At 41.2% G+C, this 22,956-nt stretch overlaps 2 protein-coding genes across 2 annotated transcripts; both read right to left on the bottom strand.

The window, feature by feature from the left end:
* Positions 1–6,928: 6,928 nt before the first annotated feature.
* LOC124256045 lies at positions 6,929–18,042 on the bottom strand. Its single transcript, XM_046689973.1, has 7 exons — positions 17,785–18,042; positions 15,889–16,982; positions 14,675–14,809; positions 12,765–12,922; positions 12,209–12,326; positions 11,478–11,781; positions 6,929–11,349 (listed from the first exon to the last, which is right to left on the bottom strand). Exons 1-7 carry the CDS (start codon positions 17,957–17,959, stop codon positions 8,228–8,230), a joined length of 5,106 nt encoding a protein of 1,701 aa, XP_046545929.1. The 5' UTR covers positions 17,960–18,042; the 3' UTR covers positions 6,929–8,227.
* Positions 18,043–18,694: 652 nt separating this feature from the next.
* LOC124256049 lies at positions 18,695–22,956 on the bottom strand. The gene is made up of 2 exons (XM_046689975.1): positions 22,848–22,956; positions 18,695–19,935 (listed from the first exon to the last, which is right to left on the bottom strand). Exons 1-2 carry the CDS (start codon positions 22,954–22,956, stop codon positions 18,695–18,697), a joined length of 1,350 nt encoding a protein of 449 aa, XP_046545931.1.

Below are 22,956 nucleotides of genomic sequence, written 5' to 3' on the forward strand. Positions count from 1 at the left end.
GAGGCAATAGTGAGATGTATGATGACAGGGAAATAAAGTGAAAGTCTGAATGCTATGAGAAATGTAGTAGTGTGTGAATACCAGGCTGGCTTGTGTATCACTTGACAATAACTAGAATGAGCTGCTTATACAGTTGTTTATTTGAACACTATATATATATATATATGAATCAACACATATCTTGTTTGAATAATGTAGGTGTTTCCTTCCATTGATAGAGTACAATAAAAACTCCATTTAGACAGTTGCAATTGTATTCTGTGTCTACATAAATGCATCTCACGTATAACATATATTTATCACTTGTGTTGATACAGAAATTTACAACAAAGTATGAATTGTAAATTATACTTGATATACTATACATATAATACAATAATTGCTATAAATACGATGCATTAATTTACATGATATCTTAATCAGACGGTATATTTTGATTCAACACATATGATACTCGTGATAGCCACATGTTATGTCATTCAATAAACCGGTGTCCTGCTTTTAGCTGCATGTACAAAGCTGAACACTTACATGGCCGAGTTGTATTTTCATTGTGTTCACAAAAAATGCTTTATACCAGTCATATTACTGGCGACGTGACATAATCTCTTCCACACATTTAATCCGTCGTTTGCCTTCTGTTTGTAGGTAAGGGTCGGCATTCAGCAGAGATTTCATACGATTGTGGTTGATCACTTTCATCTGCACAAGCCTCATTCAGTCTTTGAGATATAGATACAGATGACTGAAATACTTTCAATGCACAACGCGGTCACTCAAATAGTGGCTGGTCCGATAGACAATTACTTCAAATCAGAGTCGTCACAATGTGCTCATATTCCTGTGAACTATCAATATATGTTCTAAGTATATACTATTGACATAGAAATCAAGTCACAGTCTAGTCACACTTGGTGAACACGTATTTCCATGGCAAGGCACTCTTTTTCTTCAAGTTGTATGACTCATATAGAATTTCCCCAATATGCCAATCCACACTGCTACTTATTTTCCTCTTTAGTTCATTACTATCAAGCACACTTTGGTCGTAACATGCCTTGACGCATGTTAGGTCAATATGCAATAACGTTATCGGAGCAACAAAGTCAGTGTTCCTGTGTACTGTGATCAACGTGGGAATGACAACTTAACTCGAGTGAGCCTTCTTTCCTGCCTGTTACTTTTACTTGTGTACACACGCCGGCGTGAACAGTCATCTAGCGATATGTTTATCTATAGCCTTGACTGACATATGTCGGATTTTCGGACTGGAGGTTGACATTGTGTGCATTTGTATTTGTTGTATTTCCTCTTCTGATGCTTCTCATGTTTTCATAGCTCATTCAGCTCGTAATATATATATTTTTTCTTCCTTCTCATAAGGCAACATCATGCATGAGTGAGTGAGTGAGTGAGTGCGTGCGTGCGTGAGTGAGTGAGTGAGTGAGTGAGTGAGTGAAAATATAATGTCACATTGGTAGTATCTCAGCATATCATGACGGGAAGAATTTATACATTAACAAGCAGTACATTGAGATTAAACAACTGTCGACAATGGACAGTAAAACAGCTAGAATTCTACTTCAAACGAGCATGTTATCATTAAAAGGGTCATGTCACAGAACAGTGCAACGTAAAATCGGCCTGAGTGAATGAGAGTCAATAGACTGAGGAGTAACTGAATCTACACCTCTGGGTATTTTCTATGACGTGTTTCATATTCAATTTGTTAACTAGATACTTATAAGTATATATATATCTTTAGCCTTGACTAACATATGTCGGATTTTAGGACTAGGGAGTGATATTGTTCGCATTTGAATTTGTGCGCAACCATATATTGTTAAAATACAGAATCAAGTTTTATAATAGTTATTTTAGTTTCCAAATACATAATAAACAACATGTATACTTTCTTTTACCCCTAAGTTAATGTTCCCTCTGTAAATATTGTTCCATAATGCATTATAAACCAGGTGCATTTGGTCACATTACGCCATTGTTAAATATGTACACTACCATAACTGAATGTGTAGTTCCGTTTAAGATGTTGCTGGCTACACTGCCACACAATGCAATCCGAGAATCCGGGCAACTGTGACGGTCCCGTCCCAAGGACGATCGTTTTGTTAACAGTTACATGTTACTTACAGTCGGGAACTTTCATTACCATTACGAACAGTATGGGTGGAGTAATGTCATGTGACTGTGCCAGAGGGGTGTGTAGGTGGATGTTGCGACAAGCATACTCAGCACCCAGCATACCCAGTTTAGCGTATACTTTCTAACGTGATTATTGTGTGTTGTAGTATATTGTGTTGTGTAATGTACTATCGGTAGGTATCAATTAAAACGTTAATAATGTCGTAGGAACCGAGGATGAAACATTTCTAATGTTTATGGCGTTAACTACCCTCCCTTAGTGAGGGGGCGGTGGGGTAGCCTAATGGTTAAAGCGTTGGCTCGTCACGCCGAAAACCCGGGTTCGAATCCCCACATGGGTACAATGTGTGAAGCCCATTCCTGGTGTCCCCCGCCGTGATGTTGCTTGAATATTGCTAAAAGCGGCGTAAAACCAAACTCAGTCTGCCTTAGTGAGTTTCTGAGTGCATTCTTATAGGCATGCAATCAGAATGTGTCTGTTCCGTTTTATGCAATATGGAGGGAAATATAAAAAAACAAACTCAATGTGCCCACACCTCAAACAAACCCATCATTCAATGCCACTGAAAGCAAACTGATCCAGTGAATGGTCACGTGTGTTTGTACCGTCACCACTGATATCAGAAAGATCGTACTACTCCGAAAATCCGCAGTGAATACTAGTATCGACATCGAGACGCAAGGAGGGGAATCTCCTTACTCCAGTTTATAAGTCCTGGCTTCGAAAATCCGCAGTGAAAACTAGAATTGACTGGTATCAACATCGACACAGCCTAGCGACACCCAAGGAGGGGAAGCCCCTTTATCCAGTATATAAGCAACCGTGTGTATCACATAGCATTAAATGACTGTGAGAGTGTGTGTGCGTGAGTGTGTGTGAGTGAGTGTGTGTGAGAGTGTGAGTGAGTGTGTGTGTGAGAGTGTGAGTGTGAGTGTGAGACATTGCCCTACAAAGTGACAGTTTTTCTTTAACCGCCTGTATTTAAATTCTCCATGCCCAAAGGAATACATTTCATTGTGTACGTTTTGGTTCCAGAAACTGTTCAACACAAACAACCACATTGCCTCCCAGTATGAACACCAGTTGGCACATGGAGGTAAGTTCAATCATATTAATGGTTTCTTTAAATTAAAAGACGGATTGTTAGTTTAATATGTTTTATCAGGTCCAGTCGGTCTATGTGTACTCGGAAATGTTTTCTTGATACATTCCTGCATATTAGCTACATGTTCTACTACTTCTATTCTTTGAATTCAATATTGATAACTTGCCAAATTAACATACATTAACAAATTAATAATTTATGTGAATTTTGAATGCCAATCTAATACATAAAACGCACACGTTCAGGTACAGACTATCCTCATTGTGATATGATTTTTGCAGGGCAAACACCATGGAACCACGCACATGCTGTAACTGAAGACCAACTGGATACACCAGTATCTGCACGAGATCCCGGTCGTGTTTCATGTCACTTGGGGATCGGGTACGAGTCTGTCGGGATCGAGCTTGGACTTACTGTCGTTAAATTGGAGCAGGGCAAAGTTGCACACCCAGGTTCACTGTACATGCAAGTTGTACACATGCTGACCAAGTGGAAGGAGAAGAACGGAGGATCCGCCACTGGTCTGGTCCTCGTGAGAGCACTGTGGAGATGCAATGACAGATGTACGATAGAGTGGAAGGACATTCTCAACATTCTTCAGTAATAGACGTCTAATTCTTCGCAGCCAAGCAACTTGGTATCTTTTCAAGAGGAAACTATCCACTTTAAAATTTACACAGAATCCTGGACATGTTGCCCGAACGTGGAATGATGACTTAACTAAACACCGCTTTCATTGCTTGTGCTCTTGGGGGTGCTCACGTATTTGTACCAGTGACTCAGTGCTCAACCCATATCTCTAGTAAAATTTATATTGAACCTAAGCTACGATTCTCTCTTTATTGCCTTGTATATTTCGTGTTATATGTTATGTATTGTATTGTGTAGTTGTATTTTTTTATTGCATTGCACTGTGCTAGATTTCATGCATGTTATTGTATTGTGGTGTGTGGTGTGTTGGATTGTGCTGTGTGTGGTGTACCAGCGGTGTGTACCAGTCAACGATCAGCACCCAGTAATTGATAATACAAATTGATGGTTTGAGAGAGTGTCAAAGAAACAGCGCAGTCTGGTGCCAAATGATATCGGGATTGGGATTGAGTCGGATGGAATCGAACTTGGACTCAATGTCATGGTGATCGAACAAGACAAAGTTTCACACCCACATTCACTTTATATGTAGACCTTCTACATGCTTATTAGGTGAGAAAGTGGCTGTACGTTTGAAATAGAGGACGTACTAAACATTCTGCATTCTGGACTTTGTGTGTCAAATGTAGTTGGGCTAGAGCAACAGCGTGGTGTCACAGCTCAATTGCTGTGATCATGTTCATTATATCATTCATGTCTGATGCCTACTTATGTTTCAAGAATAAATATTGTTATTTCAACTATAACCTTCTCGTTTATTTCATCACTGAACGTGGGTATGATATGTCTATGTTAGTCTCTGTGTAGTTTTTGAAAGTCCATCTGTCGTAGTTCCATCTGTCCTGGATGATGATCACGAGATGTTATAACATTATATCTACCAGGGTAAAGAGCCCATCCCCAATATCCTGTCGTTACTGCTAGACACAACCGGAGAGAATCAGGTGGTCAGAATTTGTGACTTTGCTGATTGTGTGTCAAAATAATGACGTCAACTGTTGAAGCTTACCTTCAGGGGTTTGTCGGACCCTCAATTAGCCCGTCGTGATGCGGTAGTTTCCTGTTCTTGTCTCTGGTGTTTCATAACATTCACACAACTTGTCTGAAAACGTGGGGTTTGGACGCTACAGACACCATCAACATGGATATATGTAATCATGTGAGACAATATTGAATTTTAAAAACACATTTTTCAGATTAATCTGCATGTTGTATCCGTGAGGCTGTTTCATACATCTTAGTGCAGTTTGATGGAGCTCAATTATCCCCTTAAGTTTAATTCAAGATCACGACTGATTAATATGGCAAACACAGCAACCTGATCACTCCCTGTTGAGTCTCCTATGTTCCAAACCCACATACATCAAAATGCCCATTCTGTACTAAATGCTTCATGAGTAGCATGATATGAATTCGTTGTTCATGTCCATCTACTGCTCTCACACAAATATCATATTATCTTGTGTAATATACGAAACGCCATCTACTATATCGGACTGTCGGACTGGTTTACGTTTGTAACGGATTTTGCACACTCTCAGAGAACTGTTAACAGAATGAATGAGTGCGTGTTTCCGTGTATGCCTGCATTCGTGTATGTATCATGTGTATTATTATATATACACCACTAATTTATGTGCTTATATTATCACACTTTTAGCTTTCATTATTGCATAAACATGAATCCAAAACCTATGCAATGGAAGTGAATTCAGCTCTTCTCTGCCCACTGGCAGAGGTCCCAAATTTCTTCCATCTCCTCCTGTTCGTTATGCTTTCACTGTTTGCCTATGAGTTAACAGTAACTCATGTTATGAGTTATGACTCATGCTAAGAAATTGATACGAAATTCAATGCTGCTTATAAATTAAGACATTATCTTCCGCTGTAAATACAGTGGTAAATGACCATCATATGATACATTATTTCAAAACGTCCCTCTCTTTATATCGGTAGAGCAGTTATCATCGAGCGTGAATAGTTATCAACGTTTCAGGAATTACCATCTCAGTTCTAAAAAATGCAAGGTAAGCAAAACAAATAATTATATGAATTATATTTTTAAACTTCGGTACTATTGTTTATTACTTTTGTTTGTTTCGCCAGTCTGAGGTTTGCAAACATTATACACTAAAGTCGTTTGCCCGCTCAATAACTGATCAGCTTAACTTAGTCATTGTAACCACACGTTCGTTCGGGTACAGGTTATGCCCCTATGCTGCGTCAAGGGGTGTTTTAACCAAAGTGTAAACCACTGGTTTGCTGAAATAAATATCTGACAGCGGAGTTGCCTCCCTTTGACCAGCTATCGTAAACGCCGCATGCGTTATTCGAAATCGTCTCTTGTCTAGAGGTACCCTTGACATAAAATAGGATATTATTTGTAAAGCGGTGGCAGATTGTGTAATACTTCAGTTGAAATTAAACCTTAATTTGAAAACGGAAATAGGCAAGCATGGCTATTCAAGGCAACACGAGTACTATATGTTCACGTCTCCAGGCAAAGGGTCTATCCACTACACCTCACAGGCGACGTTCTGCTGGGAGTTATATATCAATTATAATAGTGTTATAGCACAATATAAACGATATGGTGTTTGATTTAAGTATATGATATAAACATCTTGTATGTGATGAGAAATATAAGCAGATTTCTGAACCTGTTATCCCTCATGATGCAATTTCTATTCAGCGTTCAGTGTTATACATTGTTCACAAGACAACCAAGATTTGTACCCAATCGCGTAAAAATAGTAGAAAATATAGTACGAATCTGACAGTGGCATTACCATGGTAATTGTCTTTATACTCACTGGCAGCAAGGAACGCAGACTATAAAATGTGTTAACTTTTCTTGATGATCAAGGAAAGTCTTCTAAATTCTGGAAATCGAAACTAAACAATATGTCACAGAAAAGATTTGATTTCAGCATTGTAATGCGAATGTTAGCCCTGAAGTAAGCTAGAACTAAACTAAACTGTGAAATTAGTAAATAATTTCAATGAATTCTTTACACATTTTATTGAAACCCACAGTTTACAGTCACAGTCCCTATAACATAAATTTGTAAAATTATCACACTTGAATATCTTAAATGAAGAACGTGATCCATTCTTAAATTCTTGTTAAATCTTGAACATCTTTTCGCATTCTTTAAAACAATACACTGGTAAACTGATTCATTTTCATAATATAGAACGTCAGTGCCCCCCAGTCTTGCAGAAACAAATTCCGTTTTGGGTAATGCTGAGAAAACACGAAACACGTTATCTGATGACACTATGAATGAACCTATAACAATGCTTCGCAAAGTTTCAATATTACATGCTGAAATGTCAACGATATCCAATGTAAGTAATAACAAGTTAAACTGACACAAAGTCATTTCTCTAGCAGCATAAACGTTTGTTTTTTTTCTGTGGCGTTGCTGTAGTGGTCATTCAACTCAATGAGTTTTGCTCCGCTTTTAGCAATATTCCAGCAATATCACGGCGGGAGGGGGCACCAGAAATGGGCTTCATCAACTCGATACAAAATTATTGGACATGATTTGCTTTACTTTTACAAAACATCACAAATAACATCTTCCAATTCTTTCAACACGATCTAGAGGATAATGCAAAGCATAGAATAAATATATGTCCACCGTCCTTGTTATACAAAACACAACCCTTTATAGTAATTTACGACATCATCTAATAACATGCTATTTAGTACTTAAATTTAAATGTTTCTATTTTCACTTGTTGACAATCTGATAAAGTAAAGGTATTTACTTAATAATAGTTCCATACACATTTCAAAGCTATATACAACATATGAGAGCAATATTGTTTCCAATTGCAGAGTTTGTTATGCAAGATATAATGGCACAATCATTTTTCTATATTGTTGCTCTATAATAACCAGGCTAACATATGCTGAGATCTTATCCCGCTAAGAACCTGATCGTTCATCAGCCTATGGACCAACAATGTTTAAAGGTGATTTGAGTGTTGCCAGTGTTGTATCAACCTCTAGTATACAGTAGATTCCCAGTGCACTCAAAAGAACTCATCCGGTGGATGACCAGATGGCACATACCATCAACTATTTATAGCATCAAATATACTATTGCAACAGCATACGTATTGTGCAGGGCTTTTTCTGAAACTGATATGCTTATCAAAACACTGAAACTAAATCTACACATATCACACATAATCTCCCTGCTTTCTGCATGTCTACTTCGAAAGACTAAGGTTGGAAAGCCATGTACAGCTGGTTGCTATAATAAAAATTTCAAGCTGTTTGTATCCCTACTTTAGAGCGGTTGCAGCACTATGGCCTCCCCACTCTCGGTGTAGTGAGTGATGGTACACTCAGAAACACTGGTGGTATTTGAACTCGCCAGTGGATCACTGCCTCCTGGAATATGCACTACGGTCGGATCATGATTGTAGTTTCCTTGTATAGACCCTGGTGTTTGACTGAGTGAAGATATGTCTATATGTGCAGCATCTGGATGTGGGCTGTTAGGATTCGCGTTTTCAGGATGGAGTTGCCCTGACTGAAGGGCAATGCCTCTCTTGTACGAACCAAGCTGCAAGTCTTTGGAAAATATTTCTCCCTGTTCACTCGGAACAAAAAACCCTCGCACCTCAACTTGTGTGAGGTTTACAGGACAATGTGTTGATGGTTGTGCCGGTATAAGAAGACCACTGCCAGTATAGCTTCCGTGTGGAACTGAACCAAGGTTCGGTGTCAGGTCATGTTTATTTGCTGCCTCGGTTAAAGTCCTTGCAATGTCATCGTAATGACGGGCCTTTGCTTTCTGTAAAGCAGTTTCTTCATTACAATCCTTCTCATGGACATTAGCCCCGTTTTTCAACAGCACCTTAACAACCTCTTGATGTCCGTGCCAAGCTGCAACATGTAGGGGTGTGCTGCCATCATCGCGTTTCGCATCCACATTTGCCTTGTTCTTCAATAACACTTCTACAACCTCTGTATGTCCCTGCCAGGCTGCTCTATGTAGGGGTGTGCGGTCATCACCGCTTTTCTCATCCACATTTGCCTTGTTCTTCAATAACACCTCTACAACCTCTGTATGTCCCTGCCAGGCTGCTCCATGTAGAGGTGTGCCCCCATCATCGCGTTTCGCATCCACATTTGCCTTGTTCTTCAATAACACTTCTACAACCTCTGTATGTCCCTGCCAGGCTGCATCATGTAGAGGTGTGTCGCCATCATCGCGTTTCGCATCCACATTTGCCTTGTTCTTCAATAACACTTCTACAACCTCTGTATGTCCCTGCCAGGCTGCATCATGTAGAGGTGTGCGGCAATCAACGCTTTTCTCATCCACATTTGCCTTGTTCTTCAATAACACTTCTACATTCTCTGTATGTCCCTGCCAGGCTGCATCATGTAGAGGTGTGTCGCCATCATCGCGTTTCGCATCCACATTTGCCTTGTTCTTCAATAACACTTCTACAACCTCTGTGTGTCCCTGCCAGGCTGCATCATGTAGAGGTGTGTCGCCATCAACGCTTTTCTCATCCACATTCGCCTTGTTCTTCAATAACACTTCTACAACCTCTGTATGTCCCTGCCAGGCTGCATTATGTAGAGGTGTGCGGACATCATCGCGTTTCGCATCCACATTTGCCTTGTTCTTCAATAACACTTCTACAACCTCTGTATGTCCCTGCCAGGCTGCTCTATGTAGAGGTGTGCGGACATCATCGCGTTTCGAATCCACATTTGCCTTGTTCTTCAATAACACTTCTACAACCTCTGTGTGTCCATGCCAGGCTGCATCATGTAGAGGTGTGCGGACATCAACGCGTTTCGCATCCACATTTGCCTTGTTCTTCAATAACACTTCTACAACCTCTGTGTGTCCCTGCCAGGCTGCATCATGTAGAGGTGTGCGGCCATCAACGCTTTTCTCATCCACATTCGCCTTGTTCTTCAATAACACTTCTACAACCTCTGTATGTCCCTGCCAGGCTGCAACATGTAGAGCTGTGCGGACATCATCGCGTTTCGCATCCACATTTGCCTTGTTCTTCAATAACACTTCTACAACCTCTCTATGTCCCTCATAGGATGCATCATGTAGAGGTGTGTTGCCATCGTTATCTGTCTCAGTTGTTGTTCCTTTTGTTTGTAATAACAGTTTAACAACTTCTAAATTCCCATATAAACATGCCAAATGAAGCCCAGTTTCACCCCTAATGTTTCGCTTTCCAGTATCCACTGCTTCCTGCAACAAAATGCTTACAATGCCAACATTTCCTACTGCACATGCGTAATGTAAAGGTGTTGATCCTCCCGGACCTATGATCTTTATGCTAGAATGTCCCATCTTTATAATTGTACCGATAATATTGCTGCCCCGTTGGCACATAGATGCATAATGTACATATGTTGCCTTTCTTGACCTATTCAAGTTCATTGCCTTCGTTACATGCAAGAGTCTGGAAGCCACTGCAGACAGTCCACTCATACACGCAATGTCAAGCAAGGAAATATTGTCAAACTTCACCCCAAGATCATCTACAACTTCCAATTCCAGTTTGATGATAAGAGGTCTTGGAAGATTGCGCAATGTCATACACAACTTATTCAACTTACAATTACATTCGGAAAGCAAGTAATCGAAGTTGTCTGAACTACTACCAAAGCAACTTCCAAACAAAGCTTGCTTTCTGTTATGTACACTAAATTGAACAGTGGACAAAGCCTTCCGCAACAATTTCGAGTTGTCTGTAATGCTCGTCCAAAACAGAAAGGACTGTCCATGTACAGTGTCATTACGGGACAATAATTTCAAGAGAGTAGAATTGTCCTTGTTCAGATTTTGCACCAGATTCTCAAAGACCATATCGACAAATGTCTCTTCCTGAAAGAGAGAATGCATGCACACAAAAGCAAACTCTCTGCCCTGAATGGCTGCCGCAAAACGTTGAGCTACAACAGGTACAACATCTTGCTTCAATTCAATTTGGAAGGGGATATCTACTTCTTCCACCTCAGTGGATTCAGCTCTTGAACTCACATAACGAAATATAAACTCCAAGTCCATCTTTGCAATCAATTGTCTCAGATCGCTGAGCAGTAGGTCTCTTAGCCTTATTGCTACGTTTTGGTTTCTTATTCTGTATGATCCAGCCTCCTGACATAGACAGCATCCTGACAATTGTGTTAAATCATTTTGTATCATCTTCTTAGTGTATGTGTCTGCATTGATGTCGAAAACCTTGAGCGCCCAAGCAATGTATCGGTTGTAGGTTTCTCTTTCCACTCTTGTTCCTGTGTCAGAACCTGCCCGTAGCAACCTCTTCTTCAGGTTATTCCCCGCCAAAGCAACAATTAACAAACATGCCATCAACCGCTTCTGTGACAGGTGTTCATTGAGACATGGGTATTCATCTGCATCTGTAAATATACATTACCGTTGTATGAGAGGAGTGTATTGCATATATAGACATATTTAGAATAGAATATCACATCGCTATTTACAAGTTTATACCTAATGTTGGTCGTATTACCTTCACTATACATACCTTTATCAGTGGCCATAGCACCGTCGGATTCGACAAAAGTGTCATGATGTTGTACAACTGTTTCAATGACTTGACCCTGTTTTGTTTCTGTTGTATAGCTTCTTTCCAGTATATTTCCTTCCGTCACAGTCTCAGAATGTTGAGTATTGTCTGTGACATCCATTTCAAAGGTGTGATTTCCTCCTCTTTGTATATCCGTCTTGGCATGCTGTAGTATCCTCTGTAGTACATACAGCCTGTACTTCTCTGCATGGTGGTTCCTCATTATTCCTGGAGACATCTCCGCCAAAAGGGCATCAGCAGCCTGATGATATGAAGGTTAAAAACTTTAAAAGGCTCTTTATATACGTAGTAATTAAACACATCATAGGTTTTCACATGAACATCTTATGAGGTTTTGATTATATCACATGTGCTTTGTTGGTGAGATCTCAACATGAACGAACTGTGTGTCAATGATGATTTCCCTCAACTCTCCCAAAATCCCTGTATGAGACATCTGTTACCTTGTCAATAGCAATAGGTTGGTCAGCCATGAGGCAGTCATTTGAAAGAGGGCACATACAGCCAATGTTGATATTCCAGTTTCAACTGATGCTCATGAATTGACGATAGTCGATGGGAAATTGAGCCCCTGTGGCATGACCGCTGCCATAGTACAAGTGATTCTGTATCCCCACAGTCGACCTAAGTAGTGCATGGCGTACATATGTGTCTACAAACCAACCTACCATGAGGACGAATATCCCACAATTGTGTCCATCAGCCTGGTCTATCACTAGGTATTGTTTCTTCAGCCACGGTTTGCCCACTTTCCCGGATGTAGATTTCCAGTGATTTACAAATGACCTGGGGAAAAGATGTGTATTTCTGGATGGCAACTTCTTCAGCTTTTGTGGATTGTGGTTAAAGTTAATATGGAGAGGAGGGCAAATACAGCAGTGCATGACTACATCCACTGTTCTGTCTACCTACCTCCAGTGTTGTAGAATTGAGTCCTCCATATCTAAAGCTGGTTTAGAATTGACTACACCCACTTTTCTGTCTATGTACCTGTAGTGTCTCACAACTGAGCCCTCCACATCTAAAGGTGGTTTAGAATTGACTACACCCACTCTTCTGTCTACCTACCTGTAGTGTCTCACAACTGAGCCCTCCACATCTAAAGCTGGTTTAGAATTGACTACACCCACCATTCTGACTACCTACCTGTAGTGTCTCACAACTGAGCCCTCCACATCTAAAGCTGGTTTAGAATTGACTACACCCACTCTTCTGTCTACCTACCTCCAGTGTGTCACAACTGAGTCCTCCACATCTAAAGCTGGTTTAGAATTGACTACCCCCACTGTTCCATCCTTGACATTAGCCACCAGAAGCACCCAGTGTTGATTACGTGGCATGTTCACTGGCATCAAGATCCACGTGTAGTTTGCCAAATTCTCCTGAAAGGTCACAGCAAATGCCTTTACCATGTCGGATTAGCATATTTTGATGGTAGAGCAATATACTAGAAAACATTGTAATTGTTTTACATATATTTCTGTTACGTTTGAGAGGAAGTTCATAATGTGTGTGCTGTAACGACATTTAGATGTCTGGAATGTTTCATCCTCTGATGTAAGAAGTGGTTCTAGAACACATACCATATTTGGACATAGTGCAAAACATTTCGTAGTTTATAACACAACATAATGGAGCAAGCACGTGCTTTTGTTTTGGTTAGCAAACTTCGTACAACGAGTGTCACAATAGTTATATCACAGAATGTCTACATGCTGCATCTATACTTGCAATTCCTAATTCAAAATTCCAAGCACAATTAAAGCTATAGTGGAGGAAGTATGAACTTAAATAACATCATGACCATGTGCGTATTTGCAGCAAAAATTGGATTTCTAACGGCAAAAGCCACAGTTCAGATGACAAATATTTTTTTGAATATAAACATGCCAAACGTGCATTTCGAAGAAACGACCGTTCAGCTAAGCAACGTTACAGAAATGAAACATTTGATGAAAGTTACCAAGCAGCTGAGGTAGACATCCAAGAATACCTTAGAGTTGCAAAAGAGAGAGCAAACACAGTCTCTAACTTATAACAGTGACTCCTGTAACACGCAGGTAGGTGTATGTAATCTCTTTGCCAGGTACATTAGAGATTTGTCTGTACCTGAGAATGCAGAATGCTTTGATACTGGATTTACAGAGCACGTTGATAAGTTTATAGAAAATGTTGTATTTAACCCTATAAATGACGACTGTGATTCAGTCTTTCTCTCCCGTTTACTAAAGATGAGGTACTTGATACCGTAAAACGGTCTTAAAAACAACACATCTCCAGGCCCAGATGGTATTTCAAACATGCATAAAGTATGGTGGTCGATCTGTTATTGACCTTATTGTATCACTATTCAGTGCCATTGTATCGTTTGAATCTGTAACCAAATGCATTTAGTGTTGGTAATGGTTTACCAATTCACAAAGAAAACGGTAAAAGCAAGCATGATCCATGTAATGATAGATGCATCACTCTTACGCCTGTGCTCTCAAAACATTTTGAAAGATTACTGCTCAAAAGAATTTAAACATGGACAAAAGCAGAAAACAATTTGCCTCACCCTCTCCAGTTTGCATTTAGGAAGGATGCGGGGCGGAAACGGCAGGGCTTACTCTAACTGAAAGTATTGCCTACTATGTCGAAAGAAATTCACCAGTTTATTGTGCCTTCCTTAATAATGAGAAAGCATTTGAGAGAGTTTGGTTGAATGGACTTTTCTATAAGTTTTACAATTTCGGAATTCGAGGTAAACTGTGGTGACTTCTATACGCAATGTACACACCAACTTTGACACAAATGTGAAAACGAATACCATTATGATAAAATAGGCTACAATCAATCAAACGGTTTGACTAAATTCAAGGGAAATAGTGCAGCGCCTGTTGCTGATTCATATGATCACAGATCATCACAATTGCACGCATACATCTTTAACAGAATTACACATTAAGCAACTCAGTCGATACGTCTTTCTTTAGAAGTCAGGAAAATACTTGCGTTAACATTTGTACAATTACGATACAAATAATAATCGTCTCGACTTTGACAATGCAATTCACACAGTGGTCATGCAATGTTACTCTGGAAAAGGAAAAATCGCAGTGCAAAGTTTAATGATGTCATCTCACATTACTCACATCTTTCCCTCTTATCCTCTCTGTGTACTGGCCAGCCTCCCACAATATCACTGTCTCTGTAGGCAGCACCAAGCAGTGGAAGCTGACACGGGAACACCACTCTCTTTCCAGATGGTGCAGGTAGGTGTCTATGATCTGTCCAGGTAAGAGTTGGGATATATTAGAATATTTATTGTACAGATTAAGGACCCAGTGCTTAGGGCTCAAGTCAAACTTTGTAGTTGGATTTAAAGCAGGTTCAGCTGCACATTGCATGTCTTTCAAGAGGACAATGCGATTATTGTTACCAAAGACAGACGATGTACTGATGATGTGTTAGAATTAGTAACCAATGTCCATATACGACATGTATCACTGTAGATATAATCCATTGTACTAAATTTAGGATTATCAGATCGCTGTTCATGCTGTTGATCACGGGATTGTCTGGCCCAGACTCGATTATTTACAAACCACCACTATGTGGCTGGAATATTGCTGAGTGCGGCGTAAAACTAAACTCACTCCCCCACTCAGTACTCATGAGTATGGATCATTGGCGATTCGTCCAGATTTTACGATCTAAGCATAGTTAGTTGGCGTCTATTGCAAATATATTGATTTGCTGACGGTGGGACAACATGTGGTCGAACACGTCAGCAGCATGCAGACAAGTTCTACTCGTTTGAGCAGTTACATGACTCGGCCACAGCCTAGTGCAAGTGGACAGCGATAAAATCATTCATTGCCATTTGTGAGTGCACACACCTGTTTGAAAGACAATAAACCACAAATTGGGACAAATATACATACCAGCCAACCTCTTACCTGGTTCTACCAGCTTCTATCATGCAAATAGCTCTTTGTCGTTCATCACGTTACAGACGTCCTAATGTCATCACAAATACTGCATGGAAGCAATAGTAGAGAGCTTAAGTGTTGGACTATTTGAAGATTTATCACTGAAATGTCAGTATCACGAATGACCCCATACCCACGTGCATGGAGTAATTACATGGTTCACGTACGAGATTGTACGTGTGTTGGTCAAAGGTTTCCTTTTTACAGATGGCCTTTCTGTTGACGACCTGTTGACGATCATAATATATGTTTTTAATATCCGTAATTGTTTTTTTTATGAAGAAGTAGTTAAACTGCGCTATGAAACCCTTGTCTTAGATGTTGAATTTCTCATATTTTTAAACAATCCTATGTATATCACCTAGTTTTCTTACTTCGTCGGTCAGCCACTCGTTGGTTTCCAGGCGAGACAGAACATCTCCTCTGATGGTGTAGCAGCCAACTGTGTATGTACAGTCACGTGACAGGGTACAGTCCTGCACATGCTGTAGGTGTGATGGATGATCATCCAGTGTTTTCACAAAGTCCTGTACTTCAGTTCTGGTATGACACGCTCCAACAAGCACTGCAGCTATGAGCTTTATATAGACTAACCGGTCTTGGTTGAAGCTCAGAGCGTCAGTATTCACAGAACATTTTACCCAGTTCCTTGCTTTTATTGCATCTTGAGGCCACTGTTTCTCTACCTCTTCTATGAGTGTCCAGCACGAATTGCTTTTGTTGGTACAGCCCTTGTTCCAGAACCTAGATAATGCCAGGACTCGTTGTACGACCTTTATCACATCCCGGCTCTTTTCTACTCTTTCCAGAAATCTGTACAAGTAAGCATAGTCAGTGGTAGTGTCATAGCTTACAACTGTGTTGTCACTTCCTGCTCGAGACTGTAAACGGGGTTTCTTGACCGAGGAGCCTGATGTTGAACCCAAATATTCAATGTCATCATCATCACATATATTATCTATAGTCCTGCAGCGTTTCTGGTTTGTGTCGTGATCATTTCCTGTTTCATGGACAGATGTCCGCGACACACTTTGTATACTGGGAGTAGCATCATTCAATATAACACTTGAAACCGTATCTAAATTTCCTTTTTCCTCAAGTTCCTTTGGTGATGAATGGCCTTCAAGCTCCAGGGTGGCATCGGTGTTTCCCGAAACACCCGGCTGCACAGTTTCATTAGTTGACTCAGCTTTCATATATTTAGGGGAACCATGGGAATGACGTGGTTGTCGACCACGCCGCTTACGTTGAGGAGCAGGTTGTGCCTGCGTGTGGTCCCCGATGTACTGCACAAGGACGTGTTTCACAGGCTGGTCGTACAGATAGGATGCTTCTCTGACAAACGCCCTTGTTGTCATCTTGTCCTTGGTGTAAGCCTTGTGGTACTGCTTCACTATGAGTGGACTGGAGGCAGGCTGCTTCCGGGTTCCATCACTCCTGAAGTGATATCTGTCGTCCTTCCAGATATCTAAAATACAATTGGACAACATAACATGAAAGACAGCATGCATTGTTGCCATAAGATGGATAGTTCGTTATGCATGTTAGTTTCAACTAAAGAGATGTGAATATTAAGAAAATGCAACCTCACTTCAGAATCAAAAACCCTCAATGCAAACTCAGCTTTGTTCGGCATAACCAAAGTTCACAGAAGTCAAAATTATTTGATGGTATTCTATTTTGGATCAAGCATTTTCATTTTGCATGGATGGTTGTTATAATGACTATCATGTCCTTGGTATTCGATTTCAAACCCCTTCACTTCCCTTTTTCCTTCCTCGAGATGATAAACAAAGGTACATTTTTGTTTAGGTTATATTTCAATCCAACAATTGCTTTCCTGTTATGTGCAATGGCGTACATTGAAGGGACTGCGCCAATGAAAAAGAACTAATGTACCGTTTCAAAAGAGGTGTAAATACTAATTGTACTATATAAGCTTGTGATTATATCCCTACTTCAAATAACAATCATGTTTCCTTATATAGAGCGAAGAAACCTACTTCAGGTAATGCCCTAAATCCGTGATATAGCGTCTTTAGTCATGAATACAGTGGTTTATCAATACATAGAAACCAGGTCAGGGTGACCCCGATGGCATGTTGGTGCATATGTGTGTTGTGTTTAAGGATATTCATGTTATCTGTTTAACGAGCCTTTGATATCAGATAGTATAAGAAGTCATATCACCTTCTGTCGACTATTTAGGTTGTGTCTATGCATCGATCCCTACCTCATTTTAACATTGAGTCTGAACAAAACTGCCTCACCTTCTCTCATACGCGAGGTAATCTTGTAGAGGTACACCTCCCCTCCCTGGGGTGTGACGGGCGCTGTCTGGATGACCTTGCTCTCATCTGGAATCCTCAGAATGTGTACAATCTCCTCCACTTTAAGGGCTGATGTTCTCCCTGTGAGGTAAGGCTCGGGAGGATTGGACGCCATTTGTAAAAATATAAATAGACATCGTAGGTGTCATGTAGTGTATCCCATCCGTGACACAAGCGTAATAGGTTTTTCTGTGCCAAGACATCTTGACCTGAATCTGTTATATGCCGCATTCTCCAATTGCTGAGCTACACACAAGAAGAAATATTCATGATTAAATTCCTTTCTTTCTTCTGTTACCCTTTGATTGTATCATTACTAGGCTGTTTAACTTGAGTGCTTGGATTCGGTAGGCGATCTACTTCCCTGTTTGTGAACACCTCGCCACACCTTTGTAACCCGAGTTATTGGGTTACATACATTCCCTGCTGTGAAATTCTGAATATTGTTACTAATTTTCTCCACCGCCTCCGTTGTTATGAAATGTCTTTCGTTTGTTGTAAATCAAAATGATTTGATTTTCTTCAATGTGCAAGACATGCACACAGGGTGTATTGGCATTCCTACAACGTCCTATACATAGACTCAGTGGGCCTGTCCTCATATCGCCTACATCACCGTTTCGCCTACAGTCTTATCAAAACAACTTTATGCACCATTGCACACCATTTCCTGCCTATGTTACCCATGGAATAATGGACCAGCCTAAGGGATAAGAAAAACAAACAAATGTATGTGATTCACATTACTTTAATACATTAATAACTTTGATTTTAAATTAAAATAAATAAAGCACTTCATTGTCATCAGGAGCACACAGAGTTATGAGTTTGATTGAATTGAGTTCTCAGTTTAGCTTGAGGATGTGGCCAACAGCATCAAGGAACTGCATCTGAACTTCACACCGGTGGAAAGCTGCACCTTGAGTCTCTCGATCCTCTGATCTCGATCACGGTCTACACGTGCTCGTGGTCTCCTTGCTCCTCCAAGTCCAAACTGTCGTCTTGTGCGCCTGTCTGCCTTCTCGATCTTCTTGAGCTCCTCTACGAATTGGTAGATGTTGGGGTGTGATCGGGGTATGCGTTTCTTCAAGCCAGAGTGGAATCCCTCAAGATGGTTGTTTGAGCGCGGGCCTGTGTTTTCGTGCTGGTTCCAGATGTGTGCTGGGAACTTGGCATCATCTTCAACCCAGGTGCTGGTGACGTAGTCGTTGAAGGCTGCTACTCTGTCGCCGTCGGGAGACTGCTCGATGACTTCAAACCAAGCATCTTGGACCTGGTTCAGGGGAAGGAGTGGCAAAGCAGCTGCTCGTCGAACGTGGGCTTGGACTGCTGGGTTGTTCATGTAGTCGCGAGACAGTCCCCTCTCCAAAACTTGACGCCACAAAGCTTGAGAATAATGGAATAGGCAACCTCGGACGGAACTGTCGGGGAAGACTTCACTAATAGCACTGATAACTGCTGCTTCATAGTCGATCTGGAATATTTCTGGTGAAAGTTCGATGCCAAGTCGTCTCACAACAATATCCTTCAGCAAAGTGAAAAGCCTAACATACGTCCGCTTGGTCTTGTTGGGAAGCAACGCAAAAGCGACAGGAAACATTTTACCATTCACCAGACAATGAATGATGTACACTTGTAGCCACAGGTTAGGACACACAAAGAATGTACCATCCATAAAGAGAATGTCAGCGTCGCTCAATAATTCCAGCATCTCGGTTGTAGCAAACAGCAAAAGTCTGTCATCTTCACCGTCGTCTACACAGAGGAACTCTCGGCCATCATCGGTCTGGGTCCATATTCCTTCTAGAGTGACGCCAGCCCTGCTCTCAGGCAGTGGTGGGATGGACTTGGCTCTGTGTCTGTACAGTGCGGCCTGAATATTAGAGTACGTGGGTGCAGTTGCGGCATCATCTTCATCAAGGAGGTCGAGCTCGTTGTTGTAGATCTGCAGCACCGGTGAGATGTCAGTCTTTACACGCTCTTTTACACGGGCGACGAGTCGGATGTGTTCTCCATTCTCAAAGGGTGGGTGGCTGTGAATAGTGGAGGACACTACGTGGTCTCCGATGGTGCTGCTGCGACCATTGCATCCTGTGAGGACACACTTCCAGTGTGTACAACCTGTCGCTTGACATTGAGCCTGTACCGGTAGCCTGCATACAGTAACTGCTGTCCACCTCTCTGTGAAGTCACGAACTCAGCTCTCTGGAGATTTGCCATTTTGATACCGACTAAAGATCAGTGGCATGTATATATACTTTTAGAAAATTATGTTGAGATGACCCCTCATTGCAACCACAACAGACCTAATTATAATCTTTTTACTTTTATAAGATAAATCTTTTGAAGTATTAATTCTAATCAAAACAATTGGATTATCTCACCCAGGGGAAAGCATAACCCCCCTTCACTAATATCCTTCACTGTATACTTAAAACAAATCATGTATCAATAGTAACTTCTCAATAGTCTTCTCTCCCATTTAGTTGCATTCGATGAAACTACAGTGGAATAGGGCCATTCCATTCCCTGAACAGGGTAGATGGGATTTGACAGGATGTTTATATAAGCTGTAGGCGAAATAGTGGTGTAGGCGATATGAGGTCAAACCACTCAGTGAGTCCTCAGTGAGTCCAGTCCTTGAGTCTGTACACCCTCATTTATTTGACAGCTGTTGTAATTTGACGAGAAGTGCGAATTTGTGGCGAGATGCCCTGTCAACGACAGAGACTGGTAGCAGTTAGGGATGGGATATACTCGACCTTGTTGTAAAAGGTAACCATGCAGCAAAGACAGTGTGTATTTAACCGACTTTCACTGCTTTATTTAAATAAAGTGATGCTTTCGAAACTTCCAGACTATTCTTGAGGCCCAGTCTGAATGAAATAGCTAGCAGACCACTATCCTCAACTGAATCGTGACAGAAACAATGCTTTTGTTTGACAGCTGCTGCCTTAGTTGTGCGCGACGTGCAACTCCCCGGGGAGCATACAACTCTTGCAGCCACTAGGCGCACCGATTTATTGCGGTTTTCTCATCTTAACGAGGTACCCATGAACAGCTGAGTGGACTGGGACACATAGTCACAGTATTTTGTACAAGTTTACTGTACGTCCACGTTGCTGTATCATATATTATAGGATTAGTGGGTTCTTTTCAGAGCACAGTATTTCGTACTCTTCACTAGGGTTGTGACAACACTGAAAGAGTCTGCACACAAAGTTGACTCCAAGGCTTTTACACCCAGTCACAGGTGGGCTCGATCCCGACACCTTACGCTCGCTGGATCACAAGCCTGGCGCCTTAGCCAGCTCGCCCACCACGCCCCTTAGATGCCCTGTGATCGACATAAGGATGTGATAGTTTCCCCTCTCCAATAACGCGAACAAATGAAGTGTTACAGATTTCATCCCTGTTACATAGTTATGTACTCATGGCGCATAGAAATCCACACACACAGCGTATCCATATCTGTATCTAAACTGCCGTCTCTTTCATAAAACTGGAAACGTTATTAGTATAGGGATGTTTCTCATTCCCCAAATCCCATGTCCACAATCCGGAGAGTTGACAGAGTGGCCTCCCTGCAAACGCATTCTTACAGTACTGACGACTGATAGTACGTTGTCTACGCTGGTCCTTGTACAACTGTTACAACACATGTGAACACGATGTTCGAAAGGGACAGCTTGAGGCAATAGTGAGATGTATGATAATTGAAAATTAAACGAAACTTACCTGGAAGTTGAAGGTTGATTGAGATTATATGAAACCAATCACAAGCAGAGGGATCACGTGAGATAGCGAAAGCGAGCAGGGGTCATATTTTAAAGGGTTATTTGAAAACCGCCCATAACAAGGGAGGGTAATACCAACCAGTAGGGAGGGCACGTGATCCCTCTGCTTGTGATTGGTTTCATATAATCTCAATCAACCTTCAACTTCCAGGTAAGTTTCGTTCAATTTTCAATTATAATTCAACCAATCACGTCGCAAGACGTGATCACGTGAGTATTTAAAGCCAAGGTTTCAAATAACCACACCGACAAATATGAAACATATTTACATTTATTTGTGTTGACAACGTAACACAGGTACAAGCATATGAACGTACAATCCAATCAAATCTAGGCATTTTCAAGCAAAGTGTGTGAAAACAAAGTTGTTTCTAAAACAGGTTTGTTGTAATATTTCCCGAAAGTAGAGTCATTACTCCAGCCTGCAGTTTTAAGAATGGTCTGCAGAGGCACACTATAGTTCTTTGCTGCTGTCGTTGATGCAGCACGAGTGGAGTGAGGTCTGAATATAGTAGTGTCCAGTCCACTTAGCTCTAAAACTCGTTTAACCCATCTAGCTACTGTGTCTTTGGCAACGGGCTTGTGTGGCCGATTATAGCTGAGGAACAATTGAGTGTTCACACCTCTGAGAGGGGCCGTCCTCGCGAGGTATTCGCGAAGCACAGTCACAATACACAACCTTCTGTCTGGCGCGTATGCTGCAATGCACAGTTCTTGTTGATGACTCCCTACTCTGCTATGTTTCAACAGACTACCTACTCTAAATTTACAACTATTGCCTGAAAGCGTCATGTTTCGTATGTCCAGACAATGTACAGTTTGCAGTCTTTGCCCAGTTAAAATTGCTATCAAAGTCACAGCTTTAAGTGTTAGGTCTTTCAAGGTCAATTTCCGGACAGGTGATTTTGAGCGAAGATAATTAAGGACCGTTCCAGTGTCCCACGTGACAGTGTTTCTGGGCAAAGCAGGTCTAGCATTGTACACTCCTTTCATGAACCTGTTTATCAAGGGTGACTACCAATGGTTCCACTATCTAACACAACTACAGATGACAGGGCTGACCGTGCCGTGTTCAGAGCACTATATCCAAGCTGCTGGTCGTATAGTTCACACATGAAATCAAGCACATCACTTACATCCGGACACAACGAATCAGTCTGTCTTTCACTGCAAAACACCATCCACCTGCTGACATAGGTGGCATACTGCTTTCTCGTGCTAGTTCTCCAGGACTGAATGATGATTTGGGTAGCTCTCTGCGAAACTCCTCGCCTTCTGAGAGATCGCCTGACAAGAGAAACGCAGCTAGTGTCAT

Source organism: Haliotis rubra, unplaced genomic scaffold (genome assembly GCF_003918875.1).
Source record: "Haliotis rubra isolate DU_JTF1 unplaced genomic scaffold, ASM391887v1 Scf616, whole genome shotgun sequence".
Taxonomy (NCBI): Eukaryota; Metazoa; Mollusca; class Gastropoda; order Lepetellida; family Haliotidae; genus Haliotis; species Haliotis rubra.